Consider the following 24,667-nt stretch of genomic DNA (forward strand, 5'->3'; position numbering starts at 1 on the left):
AGTGCCTGGAGGCGATGACTGGGAAATATTTATTGATGACTCCTCTGTTATTTTATTAAGAAATAGTGGATTACCTGCCTCGGAAATAAAAAAAAATCCATTATCGATATATTCATCAGTGTCTGAGTCTTCACGTTTTTTTTAACAGTCCGAGTACAATTCTGAAGAACAGATTACACGTTACATTTCCAAACTGGCAGAAACACAGTGAACCAATCACACTAAGGTGTGTCATCACTCTGGTTAAAGGTGTTTTTTGTAGCAACCCACTGTAAACTTTGACCTGCAGGGGGCGACACGGCATCAGCAGGTTTTTTATTTTATTCGTTTATTTTAGCCGTGTTTCCTCCGGATGCTGCTATGCTTTTACCTGCTAAATAAAGGTCGCCCTGACTCACTGCTCCGTCCTGTGGTACAAACATGAAGGTACAGCCCAGGCCTGTTCTAACTCCGGCTTGCATCTCCACATCACAGTGCACAGATGTTCTCGACGTGAAGAGTAAGCAGATGTTTCTTCTCGGTTTGTTACTCAGCTGTTCTGAGATTATCTATGACACACACACAGGTACAGTGCTTATCAGATTCACTGCACACCTGTCATAAAAACAAGAAAAGACAAACATTCATTTTTATTTCATATATATTTAATATAGTGAGTCGTGCCTCTTTAAACAGGAGCGATGAATTTCAAACTGAACTACTGACTTTACTCACAAACTTGAGCGAGCACCTCGCACGTCTGAGAGCAGTCACTACATTCAACCTCTCAAATGCATATTTGTGTAAATAAATGTAATTTAGCATCTTAATCAAAAATAATATTGATGAACTTTAATATTTTTCAGAGCTTGTGCGTGCTCGTGGGTTACCTGTTACAGAAACAACAAATCACAACAATAGATGCCTCGGGTGCTTTTATATTGTAAGACCTACAATAACACACAGAAAACAAGGTTGTAATAATTAGCATTACTGTTAGCTGTGGCAGAAACCCTGCTGTGAGTGGGCGTGGACTCCAGGAGCACAGGTGACAGATTTACTTTAGACCAACGTGTTTTTAAATCATGACGACACATTTTACAGCAGCAGAAACACAAAAACGTCACATTGACGTGTTTGTGTGTAAACCTACAAACACACCGTCAGAGAGTCTGACAGGTCTGCTGAGCTCCGATTCATAACTGAACACGCCGTCTCTTTTCTCATGTGGCGCTTTAAGGCAGGTGTGCTTTTATTTTTAAAGGGCAGTCATCCAAACAGGAAGTGGTTTCTCCTCAGCACAGCTGTAAAATGCTGCTGAAATACTTTGGTTTGACACTTTGTGTTTATCTGTGAATGGAAATGCAGAATAGCTCTTCGCAGTACGCAGAGCGTCTCCAGCCTCAGAAATCTGACCGATGTGATTTTTAAAGCTGTGAGACGCTCGTCGCCCTCATGACACACGCGCAAACACCACGTCCGTGGATTTCAGTGATTCTTGAGATAAGGGACAAAACATGTCCGCCAGATAAAACCCGATTTGGGGTTAAAAATATGCATACAAGTGTTAACCCAGCTGACTAAGAGACAAACCAAGGCAATGTTTATACAACAAAAGTTTGATTTGTGTTTTGTTATGCATATATATTTACTTTAAATGGTACAATACATTACCAGTACCCTAAAAATCCACTGTCCACAAGCAGGTGTGATGATATTAAAATAGAGAGAAAAATGAACAGTAATGTAAAATTAAACATCAAGTCACTAAGTATTTAAGTCAATACCTTATATAATATCAAAATGTACAACTGGAATTTATTTTTGCATATTTTAAGTGATTAAAATCGTGTCCAGAGTTTTTGTCAACACCATCAGATTTTTAAAAAGTACAAAAAAATCAGGAATGATTGTGGGCAGCTTACACTCTGAGGACCCCTTTACCACTTCCTGTTCGATACACATGCCATGGTGAGTTTTTTGGTTTTAATTTCATTTATGGCACAACTTTGTGATAAAACTGCGTCACAGCCACAGCGCGTCAACACCAAAGTCGATGAAATGCAAGATAAAAAATTTTTGTAAAGAGCTTCATTTAGGTAGATTGTTGAGGCCATAAGCAGCTGATGAAAAACAAGCTTCTGCCAGAAAAACACGTGTTATGAGAGAAAGTCGGGTATTTTGTCAGCACCATCAGATTTTTGTCTGACGGTGTTGACGCTTTTTCTAATGGTGTTGACAAACGCCACAAAAGTGTCCTATTCACTAATTATATTAAGTTATTTTTATTAATATTTCAGTCATATTACTTCCTGTGTATTTCACTGATATTTCTGCTTTATAGGTGTGTCGAATATTATCGAATTTGCCGTATCTTGAATCTCATTGTTAATGTATACATTATTAATCCTGTAGGAACATGCTTAGTCCTCTGCGTTTAACCCATTCACAAGCAGTGGGCAGCTACAACTCCATCGCCCGGGGAGCAGTGTGTAGAGACGGTACCTTGCTCAAGGGTACCTCAGGAAAGCCGCTGTTCGGTAGATTTGAACCCCCAAGAGATCAGGGGGCAAACACTCTATCTACTGAGCTATCTCTGCCCCGAGAGCTGGTCTTTTAAGTGATGATGTATGAACCCTGCATTCGAGTCCAAACTACCTGCGTTTATTAAGGCTGTTGTGTTTTAACATGTTTCAGTGCTTTTTATCTTGTTCTTTTACATCTGAACAAGCCCCTAAAAACAGTCAGTGATCACTGTCAGCCTAACCATCGAGAACCCGCACGTTAACTTTAATCAAGTGGAAACGAGTTAGCGTTCATCCTCCAGCTTCACTGTGTTCATGCTATGCTAACATAGCTGTGTCGCTAGCGATCACTTAGCACATCATTATATAGCAGCTAGCCCAACTTCAGTAACCCTACAAACGTCACTGCTGTTTAGTTTCCTGTCTTCATTTATGTTGGAATGTAGGTGGAAACCAGCGAGCTAACTTCTAACTCAGCAACACTGATCGTTTTATTAAAGATGAAAGAATGTAGACAGTTTGTAACTCTCAGTGATGCTGCAGAGCTCCTTTGACTCGTCTCCTGAGGTCCAGGGGAACCTGTCATAGACGACCGAAAGAGAAGGAACAGGGAGGATCGAAAAGAAGTAGAGAAAAATTTACAGCCAGCCTGAGTTGAAGAAAGAGTTTCTCAGAAAGGAAAAGATGGAGAAATAGAGTGAAAGAGGGGAAAATAAAGAACATCAGTGATCTGAAAGAAAGAAAAAAGGCAGAAGAGAAGGTTTTGGAAACAAGCACAGAGACGAAAAGAGAGAAAGTCCAGCAGCGTCTAAACACACAACCACAGAGAACTTTAGTAATCGAGTAGTAGTAGGCAGCTACTTGCTGGTGAACTATTAAGATGTAGAACTTGACATGTGCAAAAACAGAATTGTTATGAAGTGTCTTGTGATATTACGTAAGTTGTTAAGGTTTAATGGTCTTTTTGAAAGAAATAATATCATGTTTTCTACGAGTTTGTGTCACCACCGTCAGATTTGTGTCAGCATCGTCCAGTGTTGGAGTACATGTACCGCCGTTACATATTTAAAATACAACATATGAGTAACTGTATTCTGTTACAGTTACCGTTTTAAAACGTAACTGTACAGTTACTTTCTTCAAATAAAGGGATTACACGGCGGCCTTTTCCTGTTTCATATGTTAGCCTCTGCCCTTTCCACGCCGGTGGAAACCCAAACAAAACAAGCATTAAGAGGCTCTAATGTCCGTGTCTCAATCTCGCGTCTCATAACGAGGTGAAGAAATATTTTTAAAAATGATTTAACATGAAGGCAACAGGCAGAGTGTTGCAGGCACCTAAAGCATGCAGCCTGATGGGCAGTGTAGTCCGTGCTGCAGGGAGAATGGACTGCCATACCCGTGATGTGTCTGTGAGCGAGGAGGGAGAAAAAGGAAAAGTACGAGCTGTCACCGAGCAGAAACGGGAGCTGGAAGCATGTAAATATAATAATAACCACTGCAGCCAAACAGAGAGCCTGACGAGCCCAGCTGTGAGTAAGCTATTAAGACTCGACTGTACGCTGTGTTCGTGTTTTCCTCTGAAACAATAAGCTCTGTTGCAGCAGCCTTTCAACGCCTCTCTCTGTCTCTGCTAGCAAAGTTGACCCAGACAACAAAGTAAAGCTAGTTTTCAGCTACAAGCCCGACACGGACCCGACGTATCAGCCAGAGGTCCCTTTACTACGGTTCGGAGCCGCGGACCTTCAGTAACAGTAATAAATCACAGCAATAGGACATTCAGGTAGCTGTAAAAAGCATGATAACGTATTAAGTAATCCAAAGTATTCAGAATACGTTACTCTCATCGAGTAACGTAACGGAATACGTTACAGAACACATTTTGGGGCATGTAATCTGTAATCTGTAATGGAATACATTTGAAAAGTAACCTTCCCAACGCTGCCACCGTCAACACCTTATCAACTCCAAAATTCTGGGTTTTTGTTTATTTTTCCCTTTTGAAGAACCATGTTTTGCTCCCTCATGATATTCCAATAAAAATAGTTAATTTTCTCAATAAATGTGTAATTTTCATGCTGCTAAATATGATTGTTTCTTATGGAGATTAAATACAAGCTTCTGAAAATATGTACGACGTAACTCTAATAACAAAAAGCCAAAACAATCTTACTTTTAAATGTGGTATAATTAGTTTGAAAGCATATGTGCATAAACAGAACAGAGAAGCTGCTAAAAGTCAAAATAGCTGAAACACTTAATTTAAAATATATATTTGTGCATTTCTTTGTGTCTGATGGTGTTGACAAAAACGTTGCACTTCTCCAGCAGAAACATAAATTATTAAAAAAATGTTACACCTGGGAGACCAAAACATGGCGAGACGGCCAAAACTTACAGTGTAACAATTATATGTAAAGATGTTTTTGAAAAATCAAAAAATATTTTTTAGAAAATTAAAACCTGTTTTGTCCCAAATCTCAGGAATCACTGATTTGTCATTTTAACACTGACAAAACACACAGAAACTCAAAGTGTCCAAAGACTGAATGAGTCAGTCATGAAACAAAATCAGCATCAGAAAAGTTATTATTTAAAAATCAACAATGAATATGTGAGAAGCATCATCATCATCATCACGACACACGCACATAAATGTATCACGCCTCCTCGGCCTGTGAACCTCGTTATTTCTCTGCTTTCACTTCCTGTCAGGTCAGCGATCGTCTGTCACACTTTCTACAAAAACGAGCCCAAAAATGTAATTTCTCAGGCACAATTTCAAAATAAGAGCCCAAACAACCAAACATCTCTCAGAGGAATCCCCCCCAACCATCCACCCACCGGCTAACTCTTGTTGTGGGTGGGGCTCAGCCAGGAGAAAAACTGGGCAGATGAGGAGGAAGTGGAGGAGGTGGAGGCAGCGATGCGAGGGCCGTGGGTCTCCCTCCTGGAGGGACAGCAGGTGGAGGTGAGCGTGAGCAGTACGAGTCTCCTGAATCCTGCAGATTAAGATTTCAGATTAAAAGATGGTTAAAATGGATTTGGCTCTCTAACACGCAGAGACGACCAAAACGTCACCTGGAAGCTCACCTGGTGTCTCATACCTGAGATAAACTTCCTGTTTGCTCCAAACTATTTTAAATCCTGTCCTGATGTTCAAAATGGTGACCTTTGACCTTTCTATTTCCAAACTGACTTCCTGCTGGATTTGGTTGGTCTTTATTTCCTCTCGCTCTGATGTCACGATTACAGAATGTTACATTATTGTATTTTAATCTGCATGAATGAACTTATAATTATAAACAGTTTTTCTTTATATTAAATCAAGTGTCCGCAGAGCTTAAGCAAACTGGCCCAAAGACATATTTCAGATTATTATTATGAATTCAATTTTAGAGCAATATTAATGACAGACATGTGGTGGGGGAGAAATTTACATATTTAATAAATGTAAATGTTTATCATGAAGAATAAAATTATGCTTTAATAAAGCCTGAATAAAACAGCGATAATGCTTCTATTTTTATACTACAGAGAATTAAAACTGTCATTACACAGACTGACCACAGGGTGTCAGCAGAGCTGAGTCTCCGCTCCTTGTGTTTATTAGAGAATAAAGTTTAGCGTCAGTCTGCACTGTAAGTTTGTCCAGTCGCTTAAAATGTTTGATTTCTTTGGCCTTTTTCCCACCACGCTCCTGTGCTCCAGTCAGTACCACACAGTAATAGTATTAATAGTATAAGTACTGCGGTAACAGTGATAGTAGTATGGGGGTAAAAAAAAAAGTAAAATAAAAAAGAATAAAGTTCAAATAATTTTATTATTATTGATTTTTTTTAGACAATCAGTGCTCGCTTTAAAAATAAATTTGACTGACTGTAACCTGATTTCATTTATTTGTAGTCGCTGTGAGTTTAAAGTGTTTTCTGTAAGAAGCAGAATTATTATGTTTATAATAAAACGCATCAGTGATCGTCTAAGATTAATTCATCTTTAATTTAGTCTGACCAAAAGAATCCTAGAAAAGCTGTTTTTATCCTTTTAAAATAAAAGTATTCTGAGTCAGAGTCACATGCTTTTCACAATAAAAGCATGCCGCAGGTGAGCATACCTGAGCTGTGCGGCAGTGATGTTCGTGCGGCTCCGTGTGGCGTTTATGTGCAAATAAAGCAGCCGACGTAAGCCCACGCCCTCTGCAGGATGACCAGGAGGGCGAGCAGGTAGAAGAACAGTGTGACAGCCTGCAGGTGGAGAGGAAGGTGGAGGAGGGAAGAGGATGGAGGTGAGATGCGGTGGATTATTTCCTAACTCTAACGAGCCGGCTGAGCAGCTCAGGTGGGAAGTCTCCACCTGTTCATTCAGGTGTAGCTGTGCTTCCTTCCTGCTCCCGTACATGGAGGGTTAAAGCTCTGATTATTCCTTTTTCCATATTTAAACTGATGTCTGAGGGCTGCAGGCGCCGGCGGCAGGCGCCGGCGGCAGGCGCCGGCGTCACGCTCGGCTCGCAGAAACAAAACGAATAAAAAGAGAAGAAGAAGCAGCTGTGGAGGTGGAGCCATATCTGTGGGAACGGGCGTCTTCAGCACCTCTCGTCTCCACGGTGACGTCAGAGCCTTTGGGTTTCTTCTCGTCGTTCTCTCTTCCTTTCGACGCTCCAAACTCGCCGTCTCTGCTCTCCATGTGACGCTTCTCCTTCCTCACAGCTTCATCCTCCTCGCTCCTCCTCAGCCTCACCCTGAGCTCACTCCGCCGGCACCGGTGACGAGCATCCTTTGCTTCCCTTTCCTTCGGCCTCGTTCAGGTGCTCCTCAGCGGCCTCGGACAGGTACGCCCAGCCCTGCCCCTCCTCCTCCTCCTCGTTCTGAGGTTCTTCTGCTGGATTTTTTGAACAGATATGAGAGCAGATGGAGACTCATGGAGGACAGAGAGGCAGCCTTGTGGGAGGAGATCTGAAGCTGAGAAGGAGAAGCTCACAAAGCGAGGAGGAGGCGTGCTTTCCCGGCCAGACAGGAGCAGGGAGTCCAGGATCTGTGGAGGCTGAAGTTGGATTTGACCCCAGCAGCGTGAGGTGAACCCGTCCTCGCTGATGCATCGATGGACCTCCGTCAGGGTTTGTCCAGGAGCTGATGGGCTCGAGCCAGCTGTGCACCAGCCGGGGTAAAAGTCAGCATCCTCCTCCTCCTCTTCATCCATCCCCTCACACTGACAGGTGAAGACAGTTACAGCCGCATGTTTAATCACTCGCTGTGTTTATCCCTCCGCGCTGGTTTTGGAGACCTGCAAATGTTCTCTTAGTAAAACATGCATTTCCTGCAAACCCTGTATATAAAAGATGGACACAGACTCAAGCCCATTGGTCAGTGAGGTCCAGCTGTTCACGGTTTGTAGCATTTTGAAGCCTCATTGGTAACGTTTCAATTGCCACCATGTTGGTTTTTGTTTCAGGAAGTGACCATATTTGGACAACCTTCATGATGGAGTCTCACAACCGACCCTCAGCTCTGACTGTTGGCAGCTCTGAGGCTACTGATGGACTCTTTCATTAGATTATATGTTAGAGAAATTCTAAGTAGTTTACAATCAGATGTAAAGGTGAGCGTCTTTAAAGCAGGTGTGATACTCTACCTGCTGTGTGCTCATTCCCTCCTGCCGTTCGCCGCCCTCTTTAGCTAGATCGGCGGCTGCTTCCTCCTCTCCCTCCGTGATATGACCCGAGTCCAGCTCAGGAGTCTCCTGCTCTGAAACCTCCTCTGCGGCCTCCTGGTTGCCGTTTGGTTCTGTGTTCTGGATCAAAGAATCTTTGGGTTCTTTTGGCTCTGGGTCCAGCTCTGGTTCTTCAGGAACATCCTTCACGACTGGAGAGATATCACAAAAACCATGATGCTGAGGGAGGAGGAGCCAACATCACAAAGGAAATAATGAGACGAACTGATGTAAATGCAACACGAATAATACAGTGATGTAAACATGTTTATTTATTCATAATGTATTTCCTGTTTCATTCTTTTAGTCCACGACTTTTCATTCAATTCATTTTTGTTTTCTCTCCTGCATCGCTCCATTTTCTGTATTTTAGAAGATTTCAGAAAATCTGAGTATGAACAGAAATGAACAAAGACTTAAAAATGGGCGGGGTTTTATAGAAGTGACCTTCAACGTGCACGCCCACGTCTAACGGCTGAGAGCTGGACCAATGAATACTGCTCACACTAGTTCGTCTGCAGCTCCAGTCCTTCATACTCGTCATCATTATTGTTTTAATTCTTGACGTGGCTCCTGATACTCTGCAGCAGCTTCACTGTGAGTTATTCTGCCTCTGGTCAGGACCTCCAGGACCAAGCTTGGCGCCTACTACACCTACATGTGAAGGCGCCGCCCCTCGCCCTGCTTCTTCAGGAGGAGACGTTAAATTAAAGCACGTGTCTGTATTGTGGAGATAAAACACTACAACCTGATTAGTTTGGTAACCCGCTGCAGCTGAAGACATCCGTGTTATGATGATCACAGGGAAGCACCTGGGCAGGTATCACTGATGACAGCTGACCTCCTGCATCCTCAGAGTGTTGGTGCCAACATGGCGTCGCACACTGCGGTTCCTCTGACCGATAACACGGCTGCTGTGAGGTTACTCCAACAACAACCCATAACCAGCTCATTGTGCAGTAATGTGCTCCAAACAGAAGCCACACCCACAACATTTAAACCAATCAGAGGAAAGGCACTTTAAAGTGGGAGGAGCTAAACAGGAAGCGCTGCAGGATCATATAGAGATTGAAAATGTGACGTCATTCAGGGGTAAAACCGCAAAGGATTCTGGGAACTCGTGGTAAGCGGTACTAGCGCACGCAGGCTTTCAATTGAAATCAGTCACACAGCGATAAAAAGAAACACAAAAATGCCAAGAAGCTGTTGTATTATTAACTGCAATAGCCGGTCGCATGACAGCCACGGGAAGCCGACGGGTAAAGAGATAGTTTTTATCGGATTACGTCGTTGAAGAGAAATCGTTCGAGTCGTGTTTCCGAAGTAACAAAGAGGCGACTGGATCGCAGCCATTCAAAGAGCAAATATAACGTCCCAGAACTCTCCAGCTCACAGGTTAGTCTGCTCCAAAGCATTCCCACAAAGCTCAGTCTGCTGTTGTACTTAATACGTCATTTTTCTTAACATAATTGGTGATATAGGTTACAAGCAAGTCTGGCACTGAACAGAAATTGTGGTGCTATGCTCCTTTGTTTATTGTGCATAAATAGTGAATTGTCCTGACACAATATTGCGTTTCGCTTCTGTTATTACCATGGTACATTGACACAAACATATACTTTTATTCACAGGGTAAAAGTTTTTTTGTATCACTAATTGCACAGTAGGGTCTAACCCTTTCACTCGTTTGATCTTTTCTTTGACTTTTCATCAAGTCTGTCTTTGTACGGACCGGCATTGTTCTCCTTCGTTTTGTACATAACTTTTTTGGGGGGCAAAGAAAAAGCAAGAAGGTATTGGAACCGGAGAATGAACGTTTTGCGGTGCTGCAAATGCTTGCGTTTGATGCGGTACTTGGATTGTTTTGCCACAAGTTCCCGGCATGCAATGCGCAAAAGTCACGTGGTCTGTCAATCTCTATAAAGATGGCTTATTGTAGCCTTCGTGTCATGCAGAGCTGCCCTGTGTCGGGTTGGGAAGGTGGAAATGAGCCGAACGAGGCGAACCTTTGATGAAGTCGATGCTCTTCAGCGCCCTCTCCTGCTCGCTGAAGTTAAACCTGTAACGACTCAGGCGCTCGTAACCTGGTCTCAGCGTCTCGGACGAACCCGAGGCACTCGCCGCCTTCACCCTGAGGACGGCGAGGACGCGAGGAGGTATAGGAAGCAAAAGAAGGTTGGTTAATGCTGACGAAGTGAAGGAAGGCGTGAAGAATATTTCCCGTCACTCACTTTGTGATCATCTCTGCTGAACTCTGAAAGAGGAGGAGGAGACAAATGAGCCGAGTCAGACTCGTCACCGCCGCACACAGGAAACGGGAGTCGCTCACCTGAACAAAGGCGGCCATGTTGGGCTCTTCCATGCTGCTCGCGGCGCTCTCCGCCAGCCTGCTGTTGGCTGCCATGCTGTCATCATGGCAACGCACCAGCGCCCGGGCGTGGCCCGTCTTCTCCTCTTGCTCAGAGCTGATTCGCTGCGTCATCGCCTTCGATCACAGTAAAAACAAACACTATGAGGCGTGACCATCGTGTTCAAACAAGACGTAATACAGAGCTTTCTGTCACAAACAGACAGCAGGCGCAGGAACATTCACCGCAGAGGCTCCAACGTGTTTGAGGACACGTGTCCTCATCCGAAGGACGTTATCCTGATTACGTCCCTCAGATGAAGACACGACAGAGCAGCAGGCGGGTCTCTGTGTGGTGACAAAACAGCGACTGCTTCTTTCTGCTTGGGACTGTAAAATCAGTTTCCTGCTCACATCGTTTACAGAGTGACGTCAGGGAACTGAAGCTTTCTGCTGAAACAGAAGCAGCAATGGAGGCAACCAAATAAAAGAAGAAGGACTTTGTGAGGTTGCAGTCGTCTGATTGGGTCTGCAGCTTTCAAAAACAAAAACATACTTTTATTGGTGCAAAGTCCAAACAGGAAGCTCACTCCTCCTGCAGACACACTGAGGGTAACCAGGGAAAGGAGACACAGGGACACACAGCAGACACTGCCACAGGGGAGGAAGTCAGACTGAAGACAAAGCACAACCAACACGGGACTACCAAAATAAAACAGGAAACCTACGTGCACGGCACACATTTATAATTTAAAGTCCCGACATCACTGAGGACGAGGGCTGAACTCTGACCTTCTGTCTTTCCTCCAGGATGGAGAACATGCGGTTGAACTTCTCGCACACGCTCTGTTTCTGAATGCTGCAGTTCTCCTGAGGAGCAACGACACAGTCAATCAGGTCTGACGCAGATAAACCACGAGGCTCTTTCATGGACTCCTGACACTTTTGAATACATTCTTCATCTTCGTGCAGACTCTGCTTCATCACATGCTCAATAACTGGATCTGTCGTGATGTGTGTGCAGGTGTTAACGAGCAGCTCTTGTGCAGATGTTCTGCAGCTGCAGTCTGAGGAGCTCGAAATCACAACAGCAGTCGCCTCAAGGTGCTTTATATTGTAAGGTAGACCCTGCAATAATACATACAGAGAAACACCAACAATCATATGACCCCCTGTGAGCAAGCACTTTGGCGACAGCGGGAAGGAAAAACTCCCTTTTAACAGGAAGAAACCTCCGACAGAACCAGGCTCAGGGAGGGGCGGGGCCATCTGCTGAATTGACAAAGTGAAGAGATGAGCAAAGGTGTCATGAAACGATCTGAAACATGTCTCTGTCACGACCTGCGGGATCAGCAAGGAGCTGATCATTATGTTCGCTCTCTTTCTCTCTCTCCTGTTTTGCTGGGGCGGACATCATGGTGGGTTCACGCCCTCGGCCCACGCCTCCCTGTATTGGAAACACCTGGACCTCATCAGGACCAGCCGGTATTGAAGAGGGGAGAGGTCTGCTGTTTGGCGCTGGATCGTTGTTAAACTCCCGTCAGTAACAAGTTCAAGCCAAAGTTTCTCGTGCCCGTGTGCAGAATATTAACGTGCATTTGTTTGTATCGAGATTCCTCGGACCGTCCCGTTGTTCCACGAGCAGTGTGTGGAAGGAGCGACTGGTCACAAAGTGGAGAGAGAGGGAGGAGCGTGTGTGTGATTCCTCTTTTCCCCAGATTCCTGGAGCTCTGCCCCCTCACGTCTTGTATATAGCACTATCCCCGCACAGCCTGTAAATACACTCGGTGAAGAGATTGTAAATAAACTTTCATTGTTAACTCGCTACTCAGCAGTGGTGTGTCCAGCGGGGTGGCCTGGGGGGGCCACCTCCCCAACCAGACTGGCCACCCCAGGTGCCACACCGAAGCTAAAACAATGAAATTCAATTAAATATCCAATGTACGATTATGTTTTCATCGTGAAGCTCAGAGATCCGAGTGTAACTGAATGCAGCATCGGCTTGTGCACTATGAGCATCACGTTAGCAAAGGAAGGAGAGCCAAGCACGAAAGAGGCACCGCAGAAAACTATTTTTCAGCGAAAGAAAATGAGGAGAGAATAAATGTCCCGGTAAGTAATATTAAGTTTGTTGAGTTTAGTAAACTTCGGTGAAATTAGAATACAAGGAAACAATAACACTTAAACAATTATTGCAGCCGTCGCATATTTGAGACAGTAGGCTGCTGGGGGAGCTAGCATAAGAGTTATGAGTTATAAGATATAATCCAAGTCGTAGCATTGCTGTGTGGAGCTGCAGGTTTGGTTGCAGGTTAATACTGGCAGTGTCACCATGCCAGCTGACTGTACTTCATCATCAGCCAGTGTTGTTCTTTATACATCAATATTACCAAAGTTTACCATGAGGCAGCACTTACACTACACTGTGCGGTCCAGCTAATTTCTCTCATTACTGATCCTATCTGCCAGCTCCATGTTATGAATAGAGTAAATCACCCCTGTGCCATGCTCAGTGCAGGGATGTGCAGTTCTAGTCCTCCCGGTTCCAGATGTTTCCATACATCAACACAGCTGATTTAAAGAATCATTTACAGACAACTAGGTGTTTGGGGATTATTTGATTTGAATTGGCTCTGTTGGTATAGGAAACATCTAAAACGTGCAGGATAGGGTCCATGAGGGCCAGAAGTTGACATCCCTGACTTCTAGTCAAGGTCATCAGGAAAGTTGTTGTTTGTAACACAAGTTTTTGCTTTATTACTTCAGGGCCAACCAGTAGAGATAAAAGAACAGGAAGAATGAAAAGATCTCAAAATATTGAGAATTTCTTCCTTAAGAAGGCTAAAATACACCCAGAAGCAGAGAACAATGTCCGCAGTCATCATTGTCACCTGTGAGTTCTACAAATGAAGGTGTGTGTGAGAGAGTGAACAAGGAAAATGCAAGGAAGGGATGTTTATATCGTCAAGTGTTCAACCGATCCATAGGGGACAAACCCTAATATTTGGGAATAAATAATTAACTAAGCAAATCTATGTATTGTGGTACGTAATTGGAAAGTAAAACAAAATCCTGTTTTAAATAACATGTCTTTTTATTTAATGAAATGTAATCTTTTGATATTATCCCAGCACCTGTTCATGATCCACCAGATAACCAGGATGCGGTGCCTTCTGAAACATCTTCTCCTTCAACATCATGTACGACACCGGGCCATCCACATGCTATTGAACCTCCAATCTTACTTATAGATTAATATTGACAGCCTTTAAAATCTCATTCTAATAAGAGTTAAAAGCGCATTCGGTTATTAGGTTTATTGAATTATGGTTAACGGTTGGTAGAATTTTTTTAACACTATCTGCCAATTAAATCTGTGCCCCTACCTGCCCCCCCCCCAACAGAAACACGCCACTGCTACTCCTGCGTGTGGATGCTCAAAGGCAAACCGTGACCGTCTCATAGCTCAGACTGTTTCTAATACTGTGAACTGAGCTGCCAATCACAAGACTTCTACAATAAATGTTATTGTTGTTTATTGGTTATCGCTGACATCACACACCTCTATGTGTCTGCAGGTCTCCTCCAGCTCATTGATCAGAGTCTGGACTTTGTCGCTGAACGCCCTCAGAGAGGCGACGCCTTCGCTCAGCTGGTCCTGGAGAACAGAAGGAAGTGACTGCATGAGGTGGTAACAGCTGCAGGTCATTCAGCAGAAAACAGCTGCGAGAGCTGAGAGCAACAGTGTGAGCCGGGACACACAAACACAAAGATCATTTATTTAAGCGCCTAATAACAATAATAAGCAGTCAGTCGTACGCAGGCAGCAGGTCATGAAACTGCAGTACCTTCTGCTGCTGGTAGATGGCGCTCAGAGGAGCCACCTCACAGGACTGATGGGCCCCGAAGACTTTGCAGAGCGAGCAGGTGGGAACCTGACAGGTGAGGCAGTAGATGTTCACCTTTTCTCCCTCGTGGTCGGAGCATGTTGAATGAGCAGGAGGTGGAGGTGAAGGCGGAGGGAGGGGCCTGGAGGTGAACACACAGGAAGTGGTTAAACACCGCGTCTCTGCTTTAATCACCTGTCGTCACCTGGCTGTGTCTCAACCTGGTGCTGTTGATTTCCTCTTTGTAGATGTCGATGATGTTCTCCACCAGCAGGTTTCGCTGAAGGCCGTAGACGCCGTGGCGGTCCAGCACCACTTCTTGTCTGCAGGACGGACAGCGGAAACGGCCGCTGTTCACCGACATGGTGGTCCGAGCGTGGAACAGAGACGGCTGCACACAGGAAGCAAGAAACCAAAATGCCAGCTTAACCCCGAACGCCATCGTGACGCACAAACCGGGCTGCAAACAGCGGCCGAGCCTCCCATCACACAACATCTGTCACTGGAGCATCGAAGACACACAACACAGCCCGAACACACAAAATCAAAGTGACAGAAATGATCCTCGCTACGTGATCTTTGTGTATCTGCTGCAGCTGTACTGTTAGCTGTGTTTGGTCACCTCCAGTTTTACTTTGGCGGTCTGTCTTATTGTGGTTTTACTTCCTGTTGTTGTTGTCAGCCCCGGCTTACCTGTTCCCACCTGTGTCCTTCCTCACTGCTTTACTGTGATCACAGCTCCACGTCTGCACTCCCTTACAGGACGGACCGCGACTTCTTTCTATTCTATTTCTGTTCAGCCTTTACTAATGAAATACAAACAAAGCCGTTGTCCGGATTTAAGCAACCTTCAGTTTCATTCCCAGCTCCTTCCCCAGCCGAGCGCTCACTGTGCTTTCAGCTCACAGCTGGAGTCGGTGCTCGGTGCCTCCGAACGCTTGGGACGGGTTAAATTTGCATGATGAATGAAGGATATGTCAGAGTGTCAGTGAGCTGTTTGATGGCAGAGACTGCTTCCTGCTCCTGGGAACGCTGAGCCTGACGCTCCAGAGCGGATCGTTGCAAAGCTTCAGTGAGCTGCAGTTTCTCCTTCACACGATACTGAATAAACTGTGCTGTGATTGGTCAGAGTGAAAACGCTGATCAGTGCCGACTGGTCTAATGATGCAGTGCTGCATGAGCATGCTAAACTGCTGTGCTCCAACACTGAGAGCAGCAGGGAGTGTGGAGGAGGGTGAATCCTGAGATCGAGGGACCAGAGGCTGAGGACTGATGCAACGACACGGCGTTCACCAGAACAGCAGAGGAATGTCTGCAGAAACATCATCCACTTCCTCCTGGGGAGCTCAGGTTTTCCCCGGTGAAAGGAGATCTCTCCAGAGAGGAGCCCAGAAAACCTCTAGAGGCGGATGTCTAGGAAGCTCCTCAGCAGGCTCCGTTTGACATAGAGGAGCAGCTGTACTCCTCACTCCCAGACATCCACAGAAGTCGTTTCTGCAGCCACGATCTCACTCAGTCAGACTCATGGTCATTGGTGAGAGGAGTGTGGATGGACCCGGCAGGAACCAGGAAAACCTGCAGCTTTCCACGGACAAACCCGGAGAACTGGAGCACCACCTGAGGGAGCAGCCTCCAAACGTCTCTTAATAAAACCGCTCTGTTCTTCTCCCTTTAGGGGGCGCCACAGCAGATTTACTACAGGTGGGTTTTGATGATCGAATTTTCTGCTTAAAACCGATTCTAGCTTGAACAAAGTGATATCGATTTATTAAAATCTTGAATCGAATTTTAAATTTAACGCGGGTTCTGCACAAAGACGTAAACACAAAGCGCCGACCCGCCGACGCATCAGAATCAGTGAGAAGTCGCCTTTCTCACCGACGACAGGTACACTGCGTCAGCGGCTCTGCGCTTTGTGTTTATGGTTTGTTGTTGTTGTTGTTTTGTGCTAGATTCTGAGCTGAAGGTTTCATCTCTCTCCAAACAAAGTTGACACAACCAGCAGCAAAAGAAGATCCAAACTACGCTTCACAGTTCACTTTCTCATGAATTGCCTCTTACCTTTTCTGTTTTGCTTCCACCACACTGAAATCACACTTAATGCACAGCTCTCTGTCTCAGTGAACGGCACGAACAGTTTCCCATCTACAGATCTCTGTTTCTGCATTTTCACTGGCTTGTTACCCACCAGTCTACCGTTGTGTGCTGACTTCCAACAAGGAAGTCTCCTTTCTGCGGTTCAAGACTGAAGAGATGTAAACTTTTTAAAATGATGACAAAGAGCAAAACTCTCAGCTGTGTCTGTAATCAAACCTGCGTAACTTTGCTCTGATTCACGTCAGCAGCATCAGGTAATGTTCACATGTTGATTAATAACTTTCTTTCATTTTTGATCTACTGCAGAATATTTGTATAAATCCCAGAACAGGAAATTCTCCTTCATGTTTTTCTGTTTTATCCTCAGCTACTTTGACACAAAGGCCTCTGCTGTGATGCTCACACCTTTGATAAAGTCTCTCAAGTGTCAGCTTCCTTTTTATAGATATAAAAATATGGAAATGTACTGATGCGTGATCAGAATTATAATATTTCTGACTGTCTGAGGCAAAATCCCCCCGATTCCAATCGAATCAATTCTAGAAATCAGTGACGATACCCAGCCCTAAGATTTACCTCCACCTCCTCCTATCCCAGCATCTTCCTCTGTAACATAACCTTCTGCCTGTCCTCCATAAACCTTCGCTCTGCTCCTCCTTTACCATCACAGCGTTTGTTCCCCCCTCCTCTCTTCTTCCCCTCCCCTCCTCTGTCTTCAGGCAGGAGCACCAGAGGAGGTCAACATTAGCACGGCTCTGATTTACGCAAAAATGTTGGCAGATGTGAGGCAGCAGCAGGTTTCATTACCATGTTGCACATTTGAAGTCATATCGTCATACACAGACAGTGAAATAAGAAAAATGGCAGCAGTGTAGATGTTGTTGATGCAGCTCCAGATCTGCTCCTGGATGTGCGAGTGGAGGTGAACTGCTGGGGGAGAAGGCTCTGCATGGCACACGCTGCATATACAATACACCTTCTCTGTAATGTCCAGCAGAGGGCAGCTCGTCTGCAGTCTGTGAGAAAACAGACGTCCTGCTCAGCTGATCTCTGAGCTCCATGAAAATGGCCTGTATTTGTATAGCGCTTTACTAGTCCCTAAGGACCCCAAAGCGCTTTACACATCCAGTCATCCACACATTCACACACTGCTGATGGCAGCTACATTGTAGCCACAGCCGCCCTGGGGCGCACTGACAGAGGCGAGGCTGCCGGACACTGGCGCCACCGGGCCCTCTGACCACCACCAGTAGGCAACGGGTGAAGCGTCTTGCCCAAGGACACAACGACCGAGACTGTCCGAGCCGGGGCTCGAACCGGCAACCTTCCGATTAAAAGACGAACTCCCAACTCTTGAGCCACGATCGCACCAATCAGTCTTTCCTGATTGGTTCATGGTTTCAGGTGTGAGTGAACAAAAAGGAAGTTCATTTTAGAAATGATGGTCCTGTTAGAGTCAGAGAGGAGCAGGTAGTGGAGGAGGATTTAGGGCGGGGCTACACAGTGATGGACAGGTAACCTCTGTATGAGGGGGGAGCTTCGAGCGCTCACCGACCTGTGACATCACTGTGGCCATCTTTACTTGGTTACTTGTGTGTGTGTGTCTGTGCTGTGCATATTAATACATGCTCACACACTCTCACACACACACACACAGAACAATAACAGCATCATGACAGCTGACTTTGTGGTGCCTCCGTGAGCAAACCAGTTAAACATCCACATGTCCCAGTTTAGCCACAGATAATCCACTTAATCTGTCCGCACACCACGTGTGTGTGTGTGTGTGTGTGTGTGTGTGTGTGTGTGTGTGTGTGTGTGTGTGTGTGAGAGAGACCTGGTAGAGCTCGTTGGCACACTTCCTGCACAGGTTGTGCTCGCACGGCAGGATGACGACGGGTTTGTTGAAGATCTCCAGGCAGATGGGGCAGATCAGCTGTTTCTCCAGCGTGGTCAGCGCCACCTCGCGCTCGGCGCCTCTGCTGCCCTGCAGGCAGCTCAGGTCAGCTGACAGCGACATGGGCGCTCCGCCGAGCTTCACCTCCTCCTGGTAGAAGCAGTACAAACACTCACTTCACATCAGCAAAGACACAAAGCTGTGACGTTTGTGAAGCGGCACCAGTGACTCACACAGACACACACACACAGACTGTAGTTAAAAGGTGGACGTAACCTCGGGGTCTAAGATGTAAAACTTAAATCTGCAGTTTTTCTAAGAGAGAAGCGGAACATTTCATTTCACAGGTACCAACATCTGCACATCTGCTCTTCTAATCAGCCTGCTGATGAAAGAAAATTCAAGATGGCTGCATAACCCCGACTGTGAGACGGCTGTTAATCGTGAATGACCCTGTTTGTGCAAAATGACAAGTGTTTGGCAGCTGTGCTGATTCATGGGATGATTTTATCATTTAAAATCATCCATCGTTAACATCTGTCCAGCCTTGTTATTCACACTGTTTGGACTGGTTTTGGCAGCCTTTCAAAATAGAGGCGCGATGCCTTTGCTACACTGACAGGAGATTCATTCTTATAAGGTGACAGATGAGACTCTGAATCAGACTTAATGCAATTATTAATAATTCATGTAGTATCGCGGCGTGGGACACCTGTGAACACACGAGCTCAGACTGCAGGTTTCCCCTTCGGCTCTGAAGTTCACACAGACCTGTGCACCTCTCAGTCAACTGTGCGGACTTTAGGGAAAAGCAGCCAATCGAAATGCTGTGTTTGTCTGCAGCTCCATGCATACGGTCACAACACAAACACCCGACTCAGAGCCCATTCCTCTCCCACTTCTTCCACACAGTTTGAGTTGTGGTTCAGTTTAATGAGGCTGACGAGTGCGGAGGTGATGATGGAGAGACCACAGAGCTGCGCCACGAGAAAGAGACAGGAAACAAGCTCACCTTCCTGCGTATCTGCCGCAGCTGGAAGAGTTCAGGCTGTCAAACCCAGGAACTCTCTAAGTCAGTGGCTCCCAAACTTCTTTCGCTAGGCCCCCCTTTGTTTTACAGGAATGCACGCTGTGGCCACGTTATTGTTTACATGAGATGAATTGCAGAATGGCAGATAGACAAAATACTGTTAATCTGACTGTCTGCAGGTTTTACACGCAGTTACTGTCCCTCCATTTACAAAGGCAGAGGCGTCACGGTGTGATTATTTTACGTGTAGTTGTTTTTGCTGTCAATACATTTTTCAAAAAATGTCTCTCCGAGCAAAATGGGTTTAAAAACATAAACAGCTGTGGGATCCTGTTTGTCTGTGATTTGGACAGGGGGAACAAATCGTGGCAGGATCAGCCTGATGTTATTTGTATCCCACTGTAACTTTACTGTTTAAAGAGCTCACATCTCCAACATGTCAGGAGTAGTTAGTCATTACAAGAAGTGTTTGTGAACTAAAAATCACGAATGTGGGATCCTGTTTGTCCGTGATTTGAACAGCCCAGCGCTGCTCCCGACGCAGGGGAAACCAATCCTGCAGGGAGACCTACCTCAGCACTTGTGCAGGTGAAGCCAAAGGGAAGATTTGCTTCACCATATTTTCTAGTCTTTGGCTTAGAATGAAGTTGGTTTGGAAACATATTCAGCGATGCTTCATCTCCTGCTTTGCGTTTGCGTGGGCGCCTCATCAAAAACCGTTATGCTAGCAGCGTCCAAGCGCTCTTTTATTTTTTTTCTTTTCATAACCCCCCCCCCCCTGCAATGGCTCTGCGCCCCCCCCTAGGGGATGGGCCCCACACTTTGGAAACTCTGCTCTAAGTGATGCACGCAGTTTCCTAAACAGAGACAGCCACTAGCAGGAAGTGGTCCTTTTGATACTTCAGATGGATTATCAAAGACTCACTGGATGTTTTACCTCTGCCGTCGTCCGGTTGGTGCTGCGAGTACTCGACGGGTGGTCACCCACCCAGAGACAGCCGGAGGTCAGACGGTTCGTGAGCTCTTCTCTTCAGAGACTCCAAATGTGTCCCGCGAGAAAGAGTCCAGAAGTCTTCCTCGCCAAAACTGTCCTGTTCTCTGAGTCTGCTTGTTCTTCCTCACCATCTGCAGAAAAGTGTGGAGGGGGGCTGACCTGAGGGGGCGTCAGGTTTCAGCCTCTCACACACACACACACACACACACACACACACACTTTCCATATGAGGAGGCTGGTATGTGGACAGATTAAGCCCTGGCCGTGCTGGAACAGCCTTTCCGTCAGTTACACCATCACTGAAGCTCAGCCTGACCCTTCAGCTCTGGTTTTCTGCTTCGACCTTTTAAAATTTTAGATCTGAAGCAGTATTTCACAAACAGGTCACCGAGGAAAACAACACATCACTACAGCTTTTATCTGATAGTTTACAATATCTGTCTGATGTAAGTGTTTGAGAATGGCTGTCAGATTACAGCGTTTATCCTCAACAGTTAACCGTTTCCTATGTGGGCCTTTATTTTGAAGGGCTGTCTGTTTTTTGGGAGTGAGGTCATGTTGGCGGGGCAGTTCAGGTGTGCTACTGTGAAAATCATTTGTTTCAGAGCTCCAGCACCCGGCCGGTAAGCCTGTGAGACTGAAACAGCGAAACACTCGCAGCAGTTTGGGTTGTTAGTTTTTTTTGTTGTTCAGTCTGACACAACAGCACCTCCTGCTGACCACTTTGGTACTGACGCATCTTGATAATATTATTCTATGAAAGGGAACCCAGCACTGCACACTTCTAAACCAGACTACATTTTATTCCTCACACAGGATCAGTTATTATATAATAATTAAATCTCATCACTGTAATTCAGTAGTTAAGCTTAAATGCATCTTTACTGTCTCCACACTCTTCTTCTACAATACTTGAGATACAGCGTGTTAAACCTCACCACTAGATGTCAGCAGAGTTCTGTCTTCTACCCAACTGAAGTGCATAATCCTAGCTATGGTGGCTGCTGTAGGACAAATATATTTTACCATATTAGAATAATATAAACAATTAGCGCTAAATAAAGAATAAAATAACTTTTATTTGTACTGTGGACCTGATCCACCCAGTAGTGTTTCAGTACATGTGTAGGCTGGCAGTCTGCTGTTTACCTCAGCTGTCATTGCAGGCGAGAAGCATGCATCTGTATCAACACGTTCTCATCCCAGTGTGTAACATACCAACGAATGTGACGAATCGTCCGTATGTTACACGTTGGGAATGATAATGCTCTGGGGGAGGCTGTAAAACTTTGTGAAAGGAGTATGATACGAGTCAGTGAGTCAGAGAAGCTCACTAGCTGCCTTACATCTGTACACAAGTGTGTTGCTAGCATTTGGTGGCCAAACTCCAAGCTAGGGGCTGATATTAAATGGCCGGCTGGGCTACAATCTAATACTGAGTGTAGATTACTAAGCTGTAGACTGGGAACTGCTACTGGCTGGATTTGACTGAGTTCCAATCTGAAGACTATGGGAGGGTCTGTACGACAATGGACTTCGAACGGGGTGCTGATGCCCTGAGGAATGTGGGGATTCTCCTGCCTCTGGACTTCAATCGACTGATGTGACTTACTTCTTAAAAAGTATGTGTCAATGCGAGGCCCCTTTCTCAGCTCGCTGAGGCACTTCTTCCTGCCTTGGTGGATGTTAAGGCCCATGTCAGTTGTTAGTTTTGACCAGCCACAAATTGATTAGAGCAGTGGAGAGTAGACTTTATCACAGTAGATGTCTTTCTGAAAGCGCTGTAACTAAGTTTAAGAATATAATCCACCCACTGTTATCATCTTCAATGCCCTGTACCAACACAGAGCAGAGCAGCTACCTGAACGCTAACAGAGGTCGATTATCTTGTTAATAATTTTACCTCCTCACTACGTACGACTCTGGTCGTAATTAATGCTTCAATCTTAAATATGATCAACTTGTCTCTAATAATCAGCTATGTACCACAGGCCTTCAAGCTGGCTGTAGTTAAACCTTTACTTAAAAAGCATCTCTAGACCAGTCTCTAGCAGTCTTAGCTAATTACAGCTGACAGTGGACTCATCTCTGTGCTTGTCCTGCTAGACCTCAGTGCAGCGTTCGATACTGTCGACCATAATATCCTATTAGAGCGATTAGAACATGCTGTAGGTATTACAGGTACTGTGCTGCAGTGGTTTGTATCATATCTATCTAATAGACTCCAATTTGTGCATGTAAATGGAGAGTCCTCTTCACACACTGAGGTTAATTATGGAGTTCCACAGGGTTCAGTGCTAGGACCAATTCTGTTTACATTATACATGCTTCCCTTAGGCAGCATCATTAGAAGACATAGCATACATTTTCACTGCTATGCAGATGACACCCAGCTCTATCTGTCCATGAAGCCAGATAACACACACCAATGAGTTAAACTGCAGGAATGTCTTAAAGACATAAAGACCTGGATGGCCGCTAACTTTCTGCTTCTTAATTCAGATCAAACTGAGGTTATTGTACTCGGCCCTGAAAATCTTAGAAATATGGTATCTAAGCAGATTCATACTCTGGATGGCATTACCTTGGCCTCCAGTAACGCTGTGAGGAACCTTGGAGTCATGTTTGACCAGGACATGTCCTTCAACGCACATATTAAACAAATATGTAAGACTGCTTTCTTCCATTTGCGCAACATCTCTAAAATTAGAAATATCCTGTCTCAGAGTGACGCTGAAAAACTAGTTCATGCATTTATTACTTCCAGGCTGGACGACTGTAATTCATTATTATCAGGAAGTCTTAAAAACTCCCTGAAAAGCCTTCAGTTAGTAAGGCTAAGGCTGCATCCTACCTCTTTCTTACAACTAGAGTGGGACTCTTTGAGAATAAAGTAACGACTTCTGATACAATGTGTGGATTACAGATTACAGTGGTAGATTAAACACAGACAAAGAGGCTCCGAAGCATCAGAAACATTTATTTTACAACAGTACATCAGATAGTCGTTTCAGGCAAACGTCCACGCTACAAACACAAACCTCTACGCCTCTGTGTGTATGTACAGCACGTCTGCCATTTGTCACCTCGCCATCAGAACGGTTCACATCTAAAGATGTCTACATCCTCCTCACAGCGGCTAGTTCATCAATCATTACAAAGATCAGAAAATCAAAATAAATTAAATAATGCATCATTATTATCACCATGTGGCTGCTATCTTCTTACATACATCGGTTTCATTATTCGATGATGGAAATGTGCCGACTCCAGGTTTGGTCAGCCAATCAGGTAACGAGGCGTCTGCAGGTTTCACCGAAGCTCATTCAGAAGCTTTTTTAACCCAGTGATGGGGTCAATGTGAAAACAGGAACACAGCAACTTAAACGTGTTTGGGAAAATAAAACCTCTGATTTTCACGGATCTGCAGTTTGGCTCAGACCAGTCAGGAGTCGACTCGGCCGCTAGCATCGATACATATGGACACACAACGAGTGTCTGATCGAGCATCGAGACGTGGTGAAGAAATTTAGCCCGTCTGGTTCAACGTCGTCTTTTTTTCTTTGTTTTTTGTTTTTACAAAAATCAATCTACAGACACGAACAAACAGGAAACTTCTGTGACAAATAAAAGCCTACAAAATAAAACTTGTGTGATTGGTACAAACTGATTGTTCTGCTAGAAAACTGCTCGTCTGAACAATAATAAGACTTTGGATGTGAAAGCGTCCCTTCATCAACACCATTAATAAAAAGAAGGAAAAGCAAACCTAGAGACAGAGGGAAGAACGGTGAGGTCTAAACTTACACCACATGTACAGCATCGTTACCTCCGCACACTAAACTACAACAAACACGGGGCTCGATCAGTGTGCACGCAGACACACAGCGCCTCAATCCTTCATCTGTGGAAGACCATAAACATGAAGGGAGGAGGAGGAGGAGGGACGAAGCTCGGAGGAGGAAACTGGAGCTTAATTACTGCTGAGAAACTACAGTAGTCTGATTACTCTTAGAATAAAAAGTAACTGAGTGGAAGAGAGCCATCCCGCTGTGTGTGCTGTCCGTGACGATTCATCATTGGATTTACCAATTTGCTAACTGCGTGCTCGGCGCTCTCTGACGGAAACGTGACTCCATGTTTGACGGCGTGCTCTCCCCTGATCTCTGTTTTCATGGGGACGCTGTGGTTGCTCAGTGTTTGTG

General features: G+C 45.1%; 1 protein-coding gene across 5 annotated transcripts in view; it reads right to left on the reverse strand.

Annotated features, from left to right (window-relative positions):
- Positions 1-54: 54 nt before the first annotated feature.
- Positions 55-24,667, reverse strand: part of trim101 (tripartite motif containing 101) — a 26,084-nt gene continuing 1,471 nt past the window's right edge. Inside the window, exons 1-12 of one of the 5 annotated variants that reach the window (XR_014798838.1) lie at positions 18,379-24,667; positions 14,666-14,835; positions 14,406-14,586; positions 14,120-14,215; positions 11,350-11,427; positions 10,540-10,695; positions 10,442-10,464; positions 10,217-10,341; positions 8,133-8,362; positions 6,619-6,748; positions 5,349-5,506; positions 55-548 (exon numbers count right to left, since the gene is read on the reverse strand). The exon at positions 18,379-24,667 is cut by the window's right edge and continues 1,471 nt beyond it. Coding sequence is in view for 4 of the 5 variants with exons in the window: in XM_084916011.1 (XP_084772137.1) it covers positions 6,662-6,748; positions 8,133-8,362; positions 10,217-10,341; positions 10,442-10,464; positions 10,540-10,695; positions 11,350-11,427; positions 14,120-14,215; positions 14,406-14,586; positions 14,666-14,835; positions 18,379-18,561 (1,329 nt within the window). In the remaining variant the exon portion in view is untranslated. The other 4 variants (XM_084916011.1, XM_084916010.1, XM_084916013.1 and 1 more) reach the window with 4 other exon arrangements.

Source organism: Perissodus microlepis, chromosome 20, assembly GCF_051167445.1.
Source record: "Perissodus microlepis isolate ML-2025 ecotype Zambia chromosome 20, ASM5116744v1, whole genome shotgun sequence".
NCBI lineage: Eukaryota > Metazoa > Chordata > Actinopteri > Cichliformes > Cichlidae > Perissodus > Perissodus microlepis.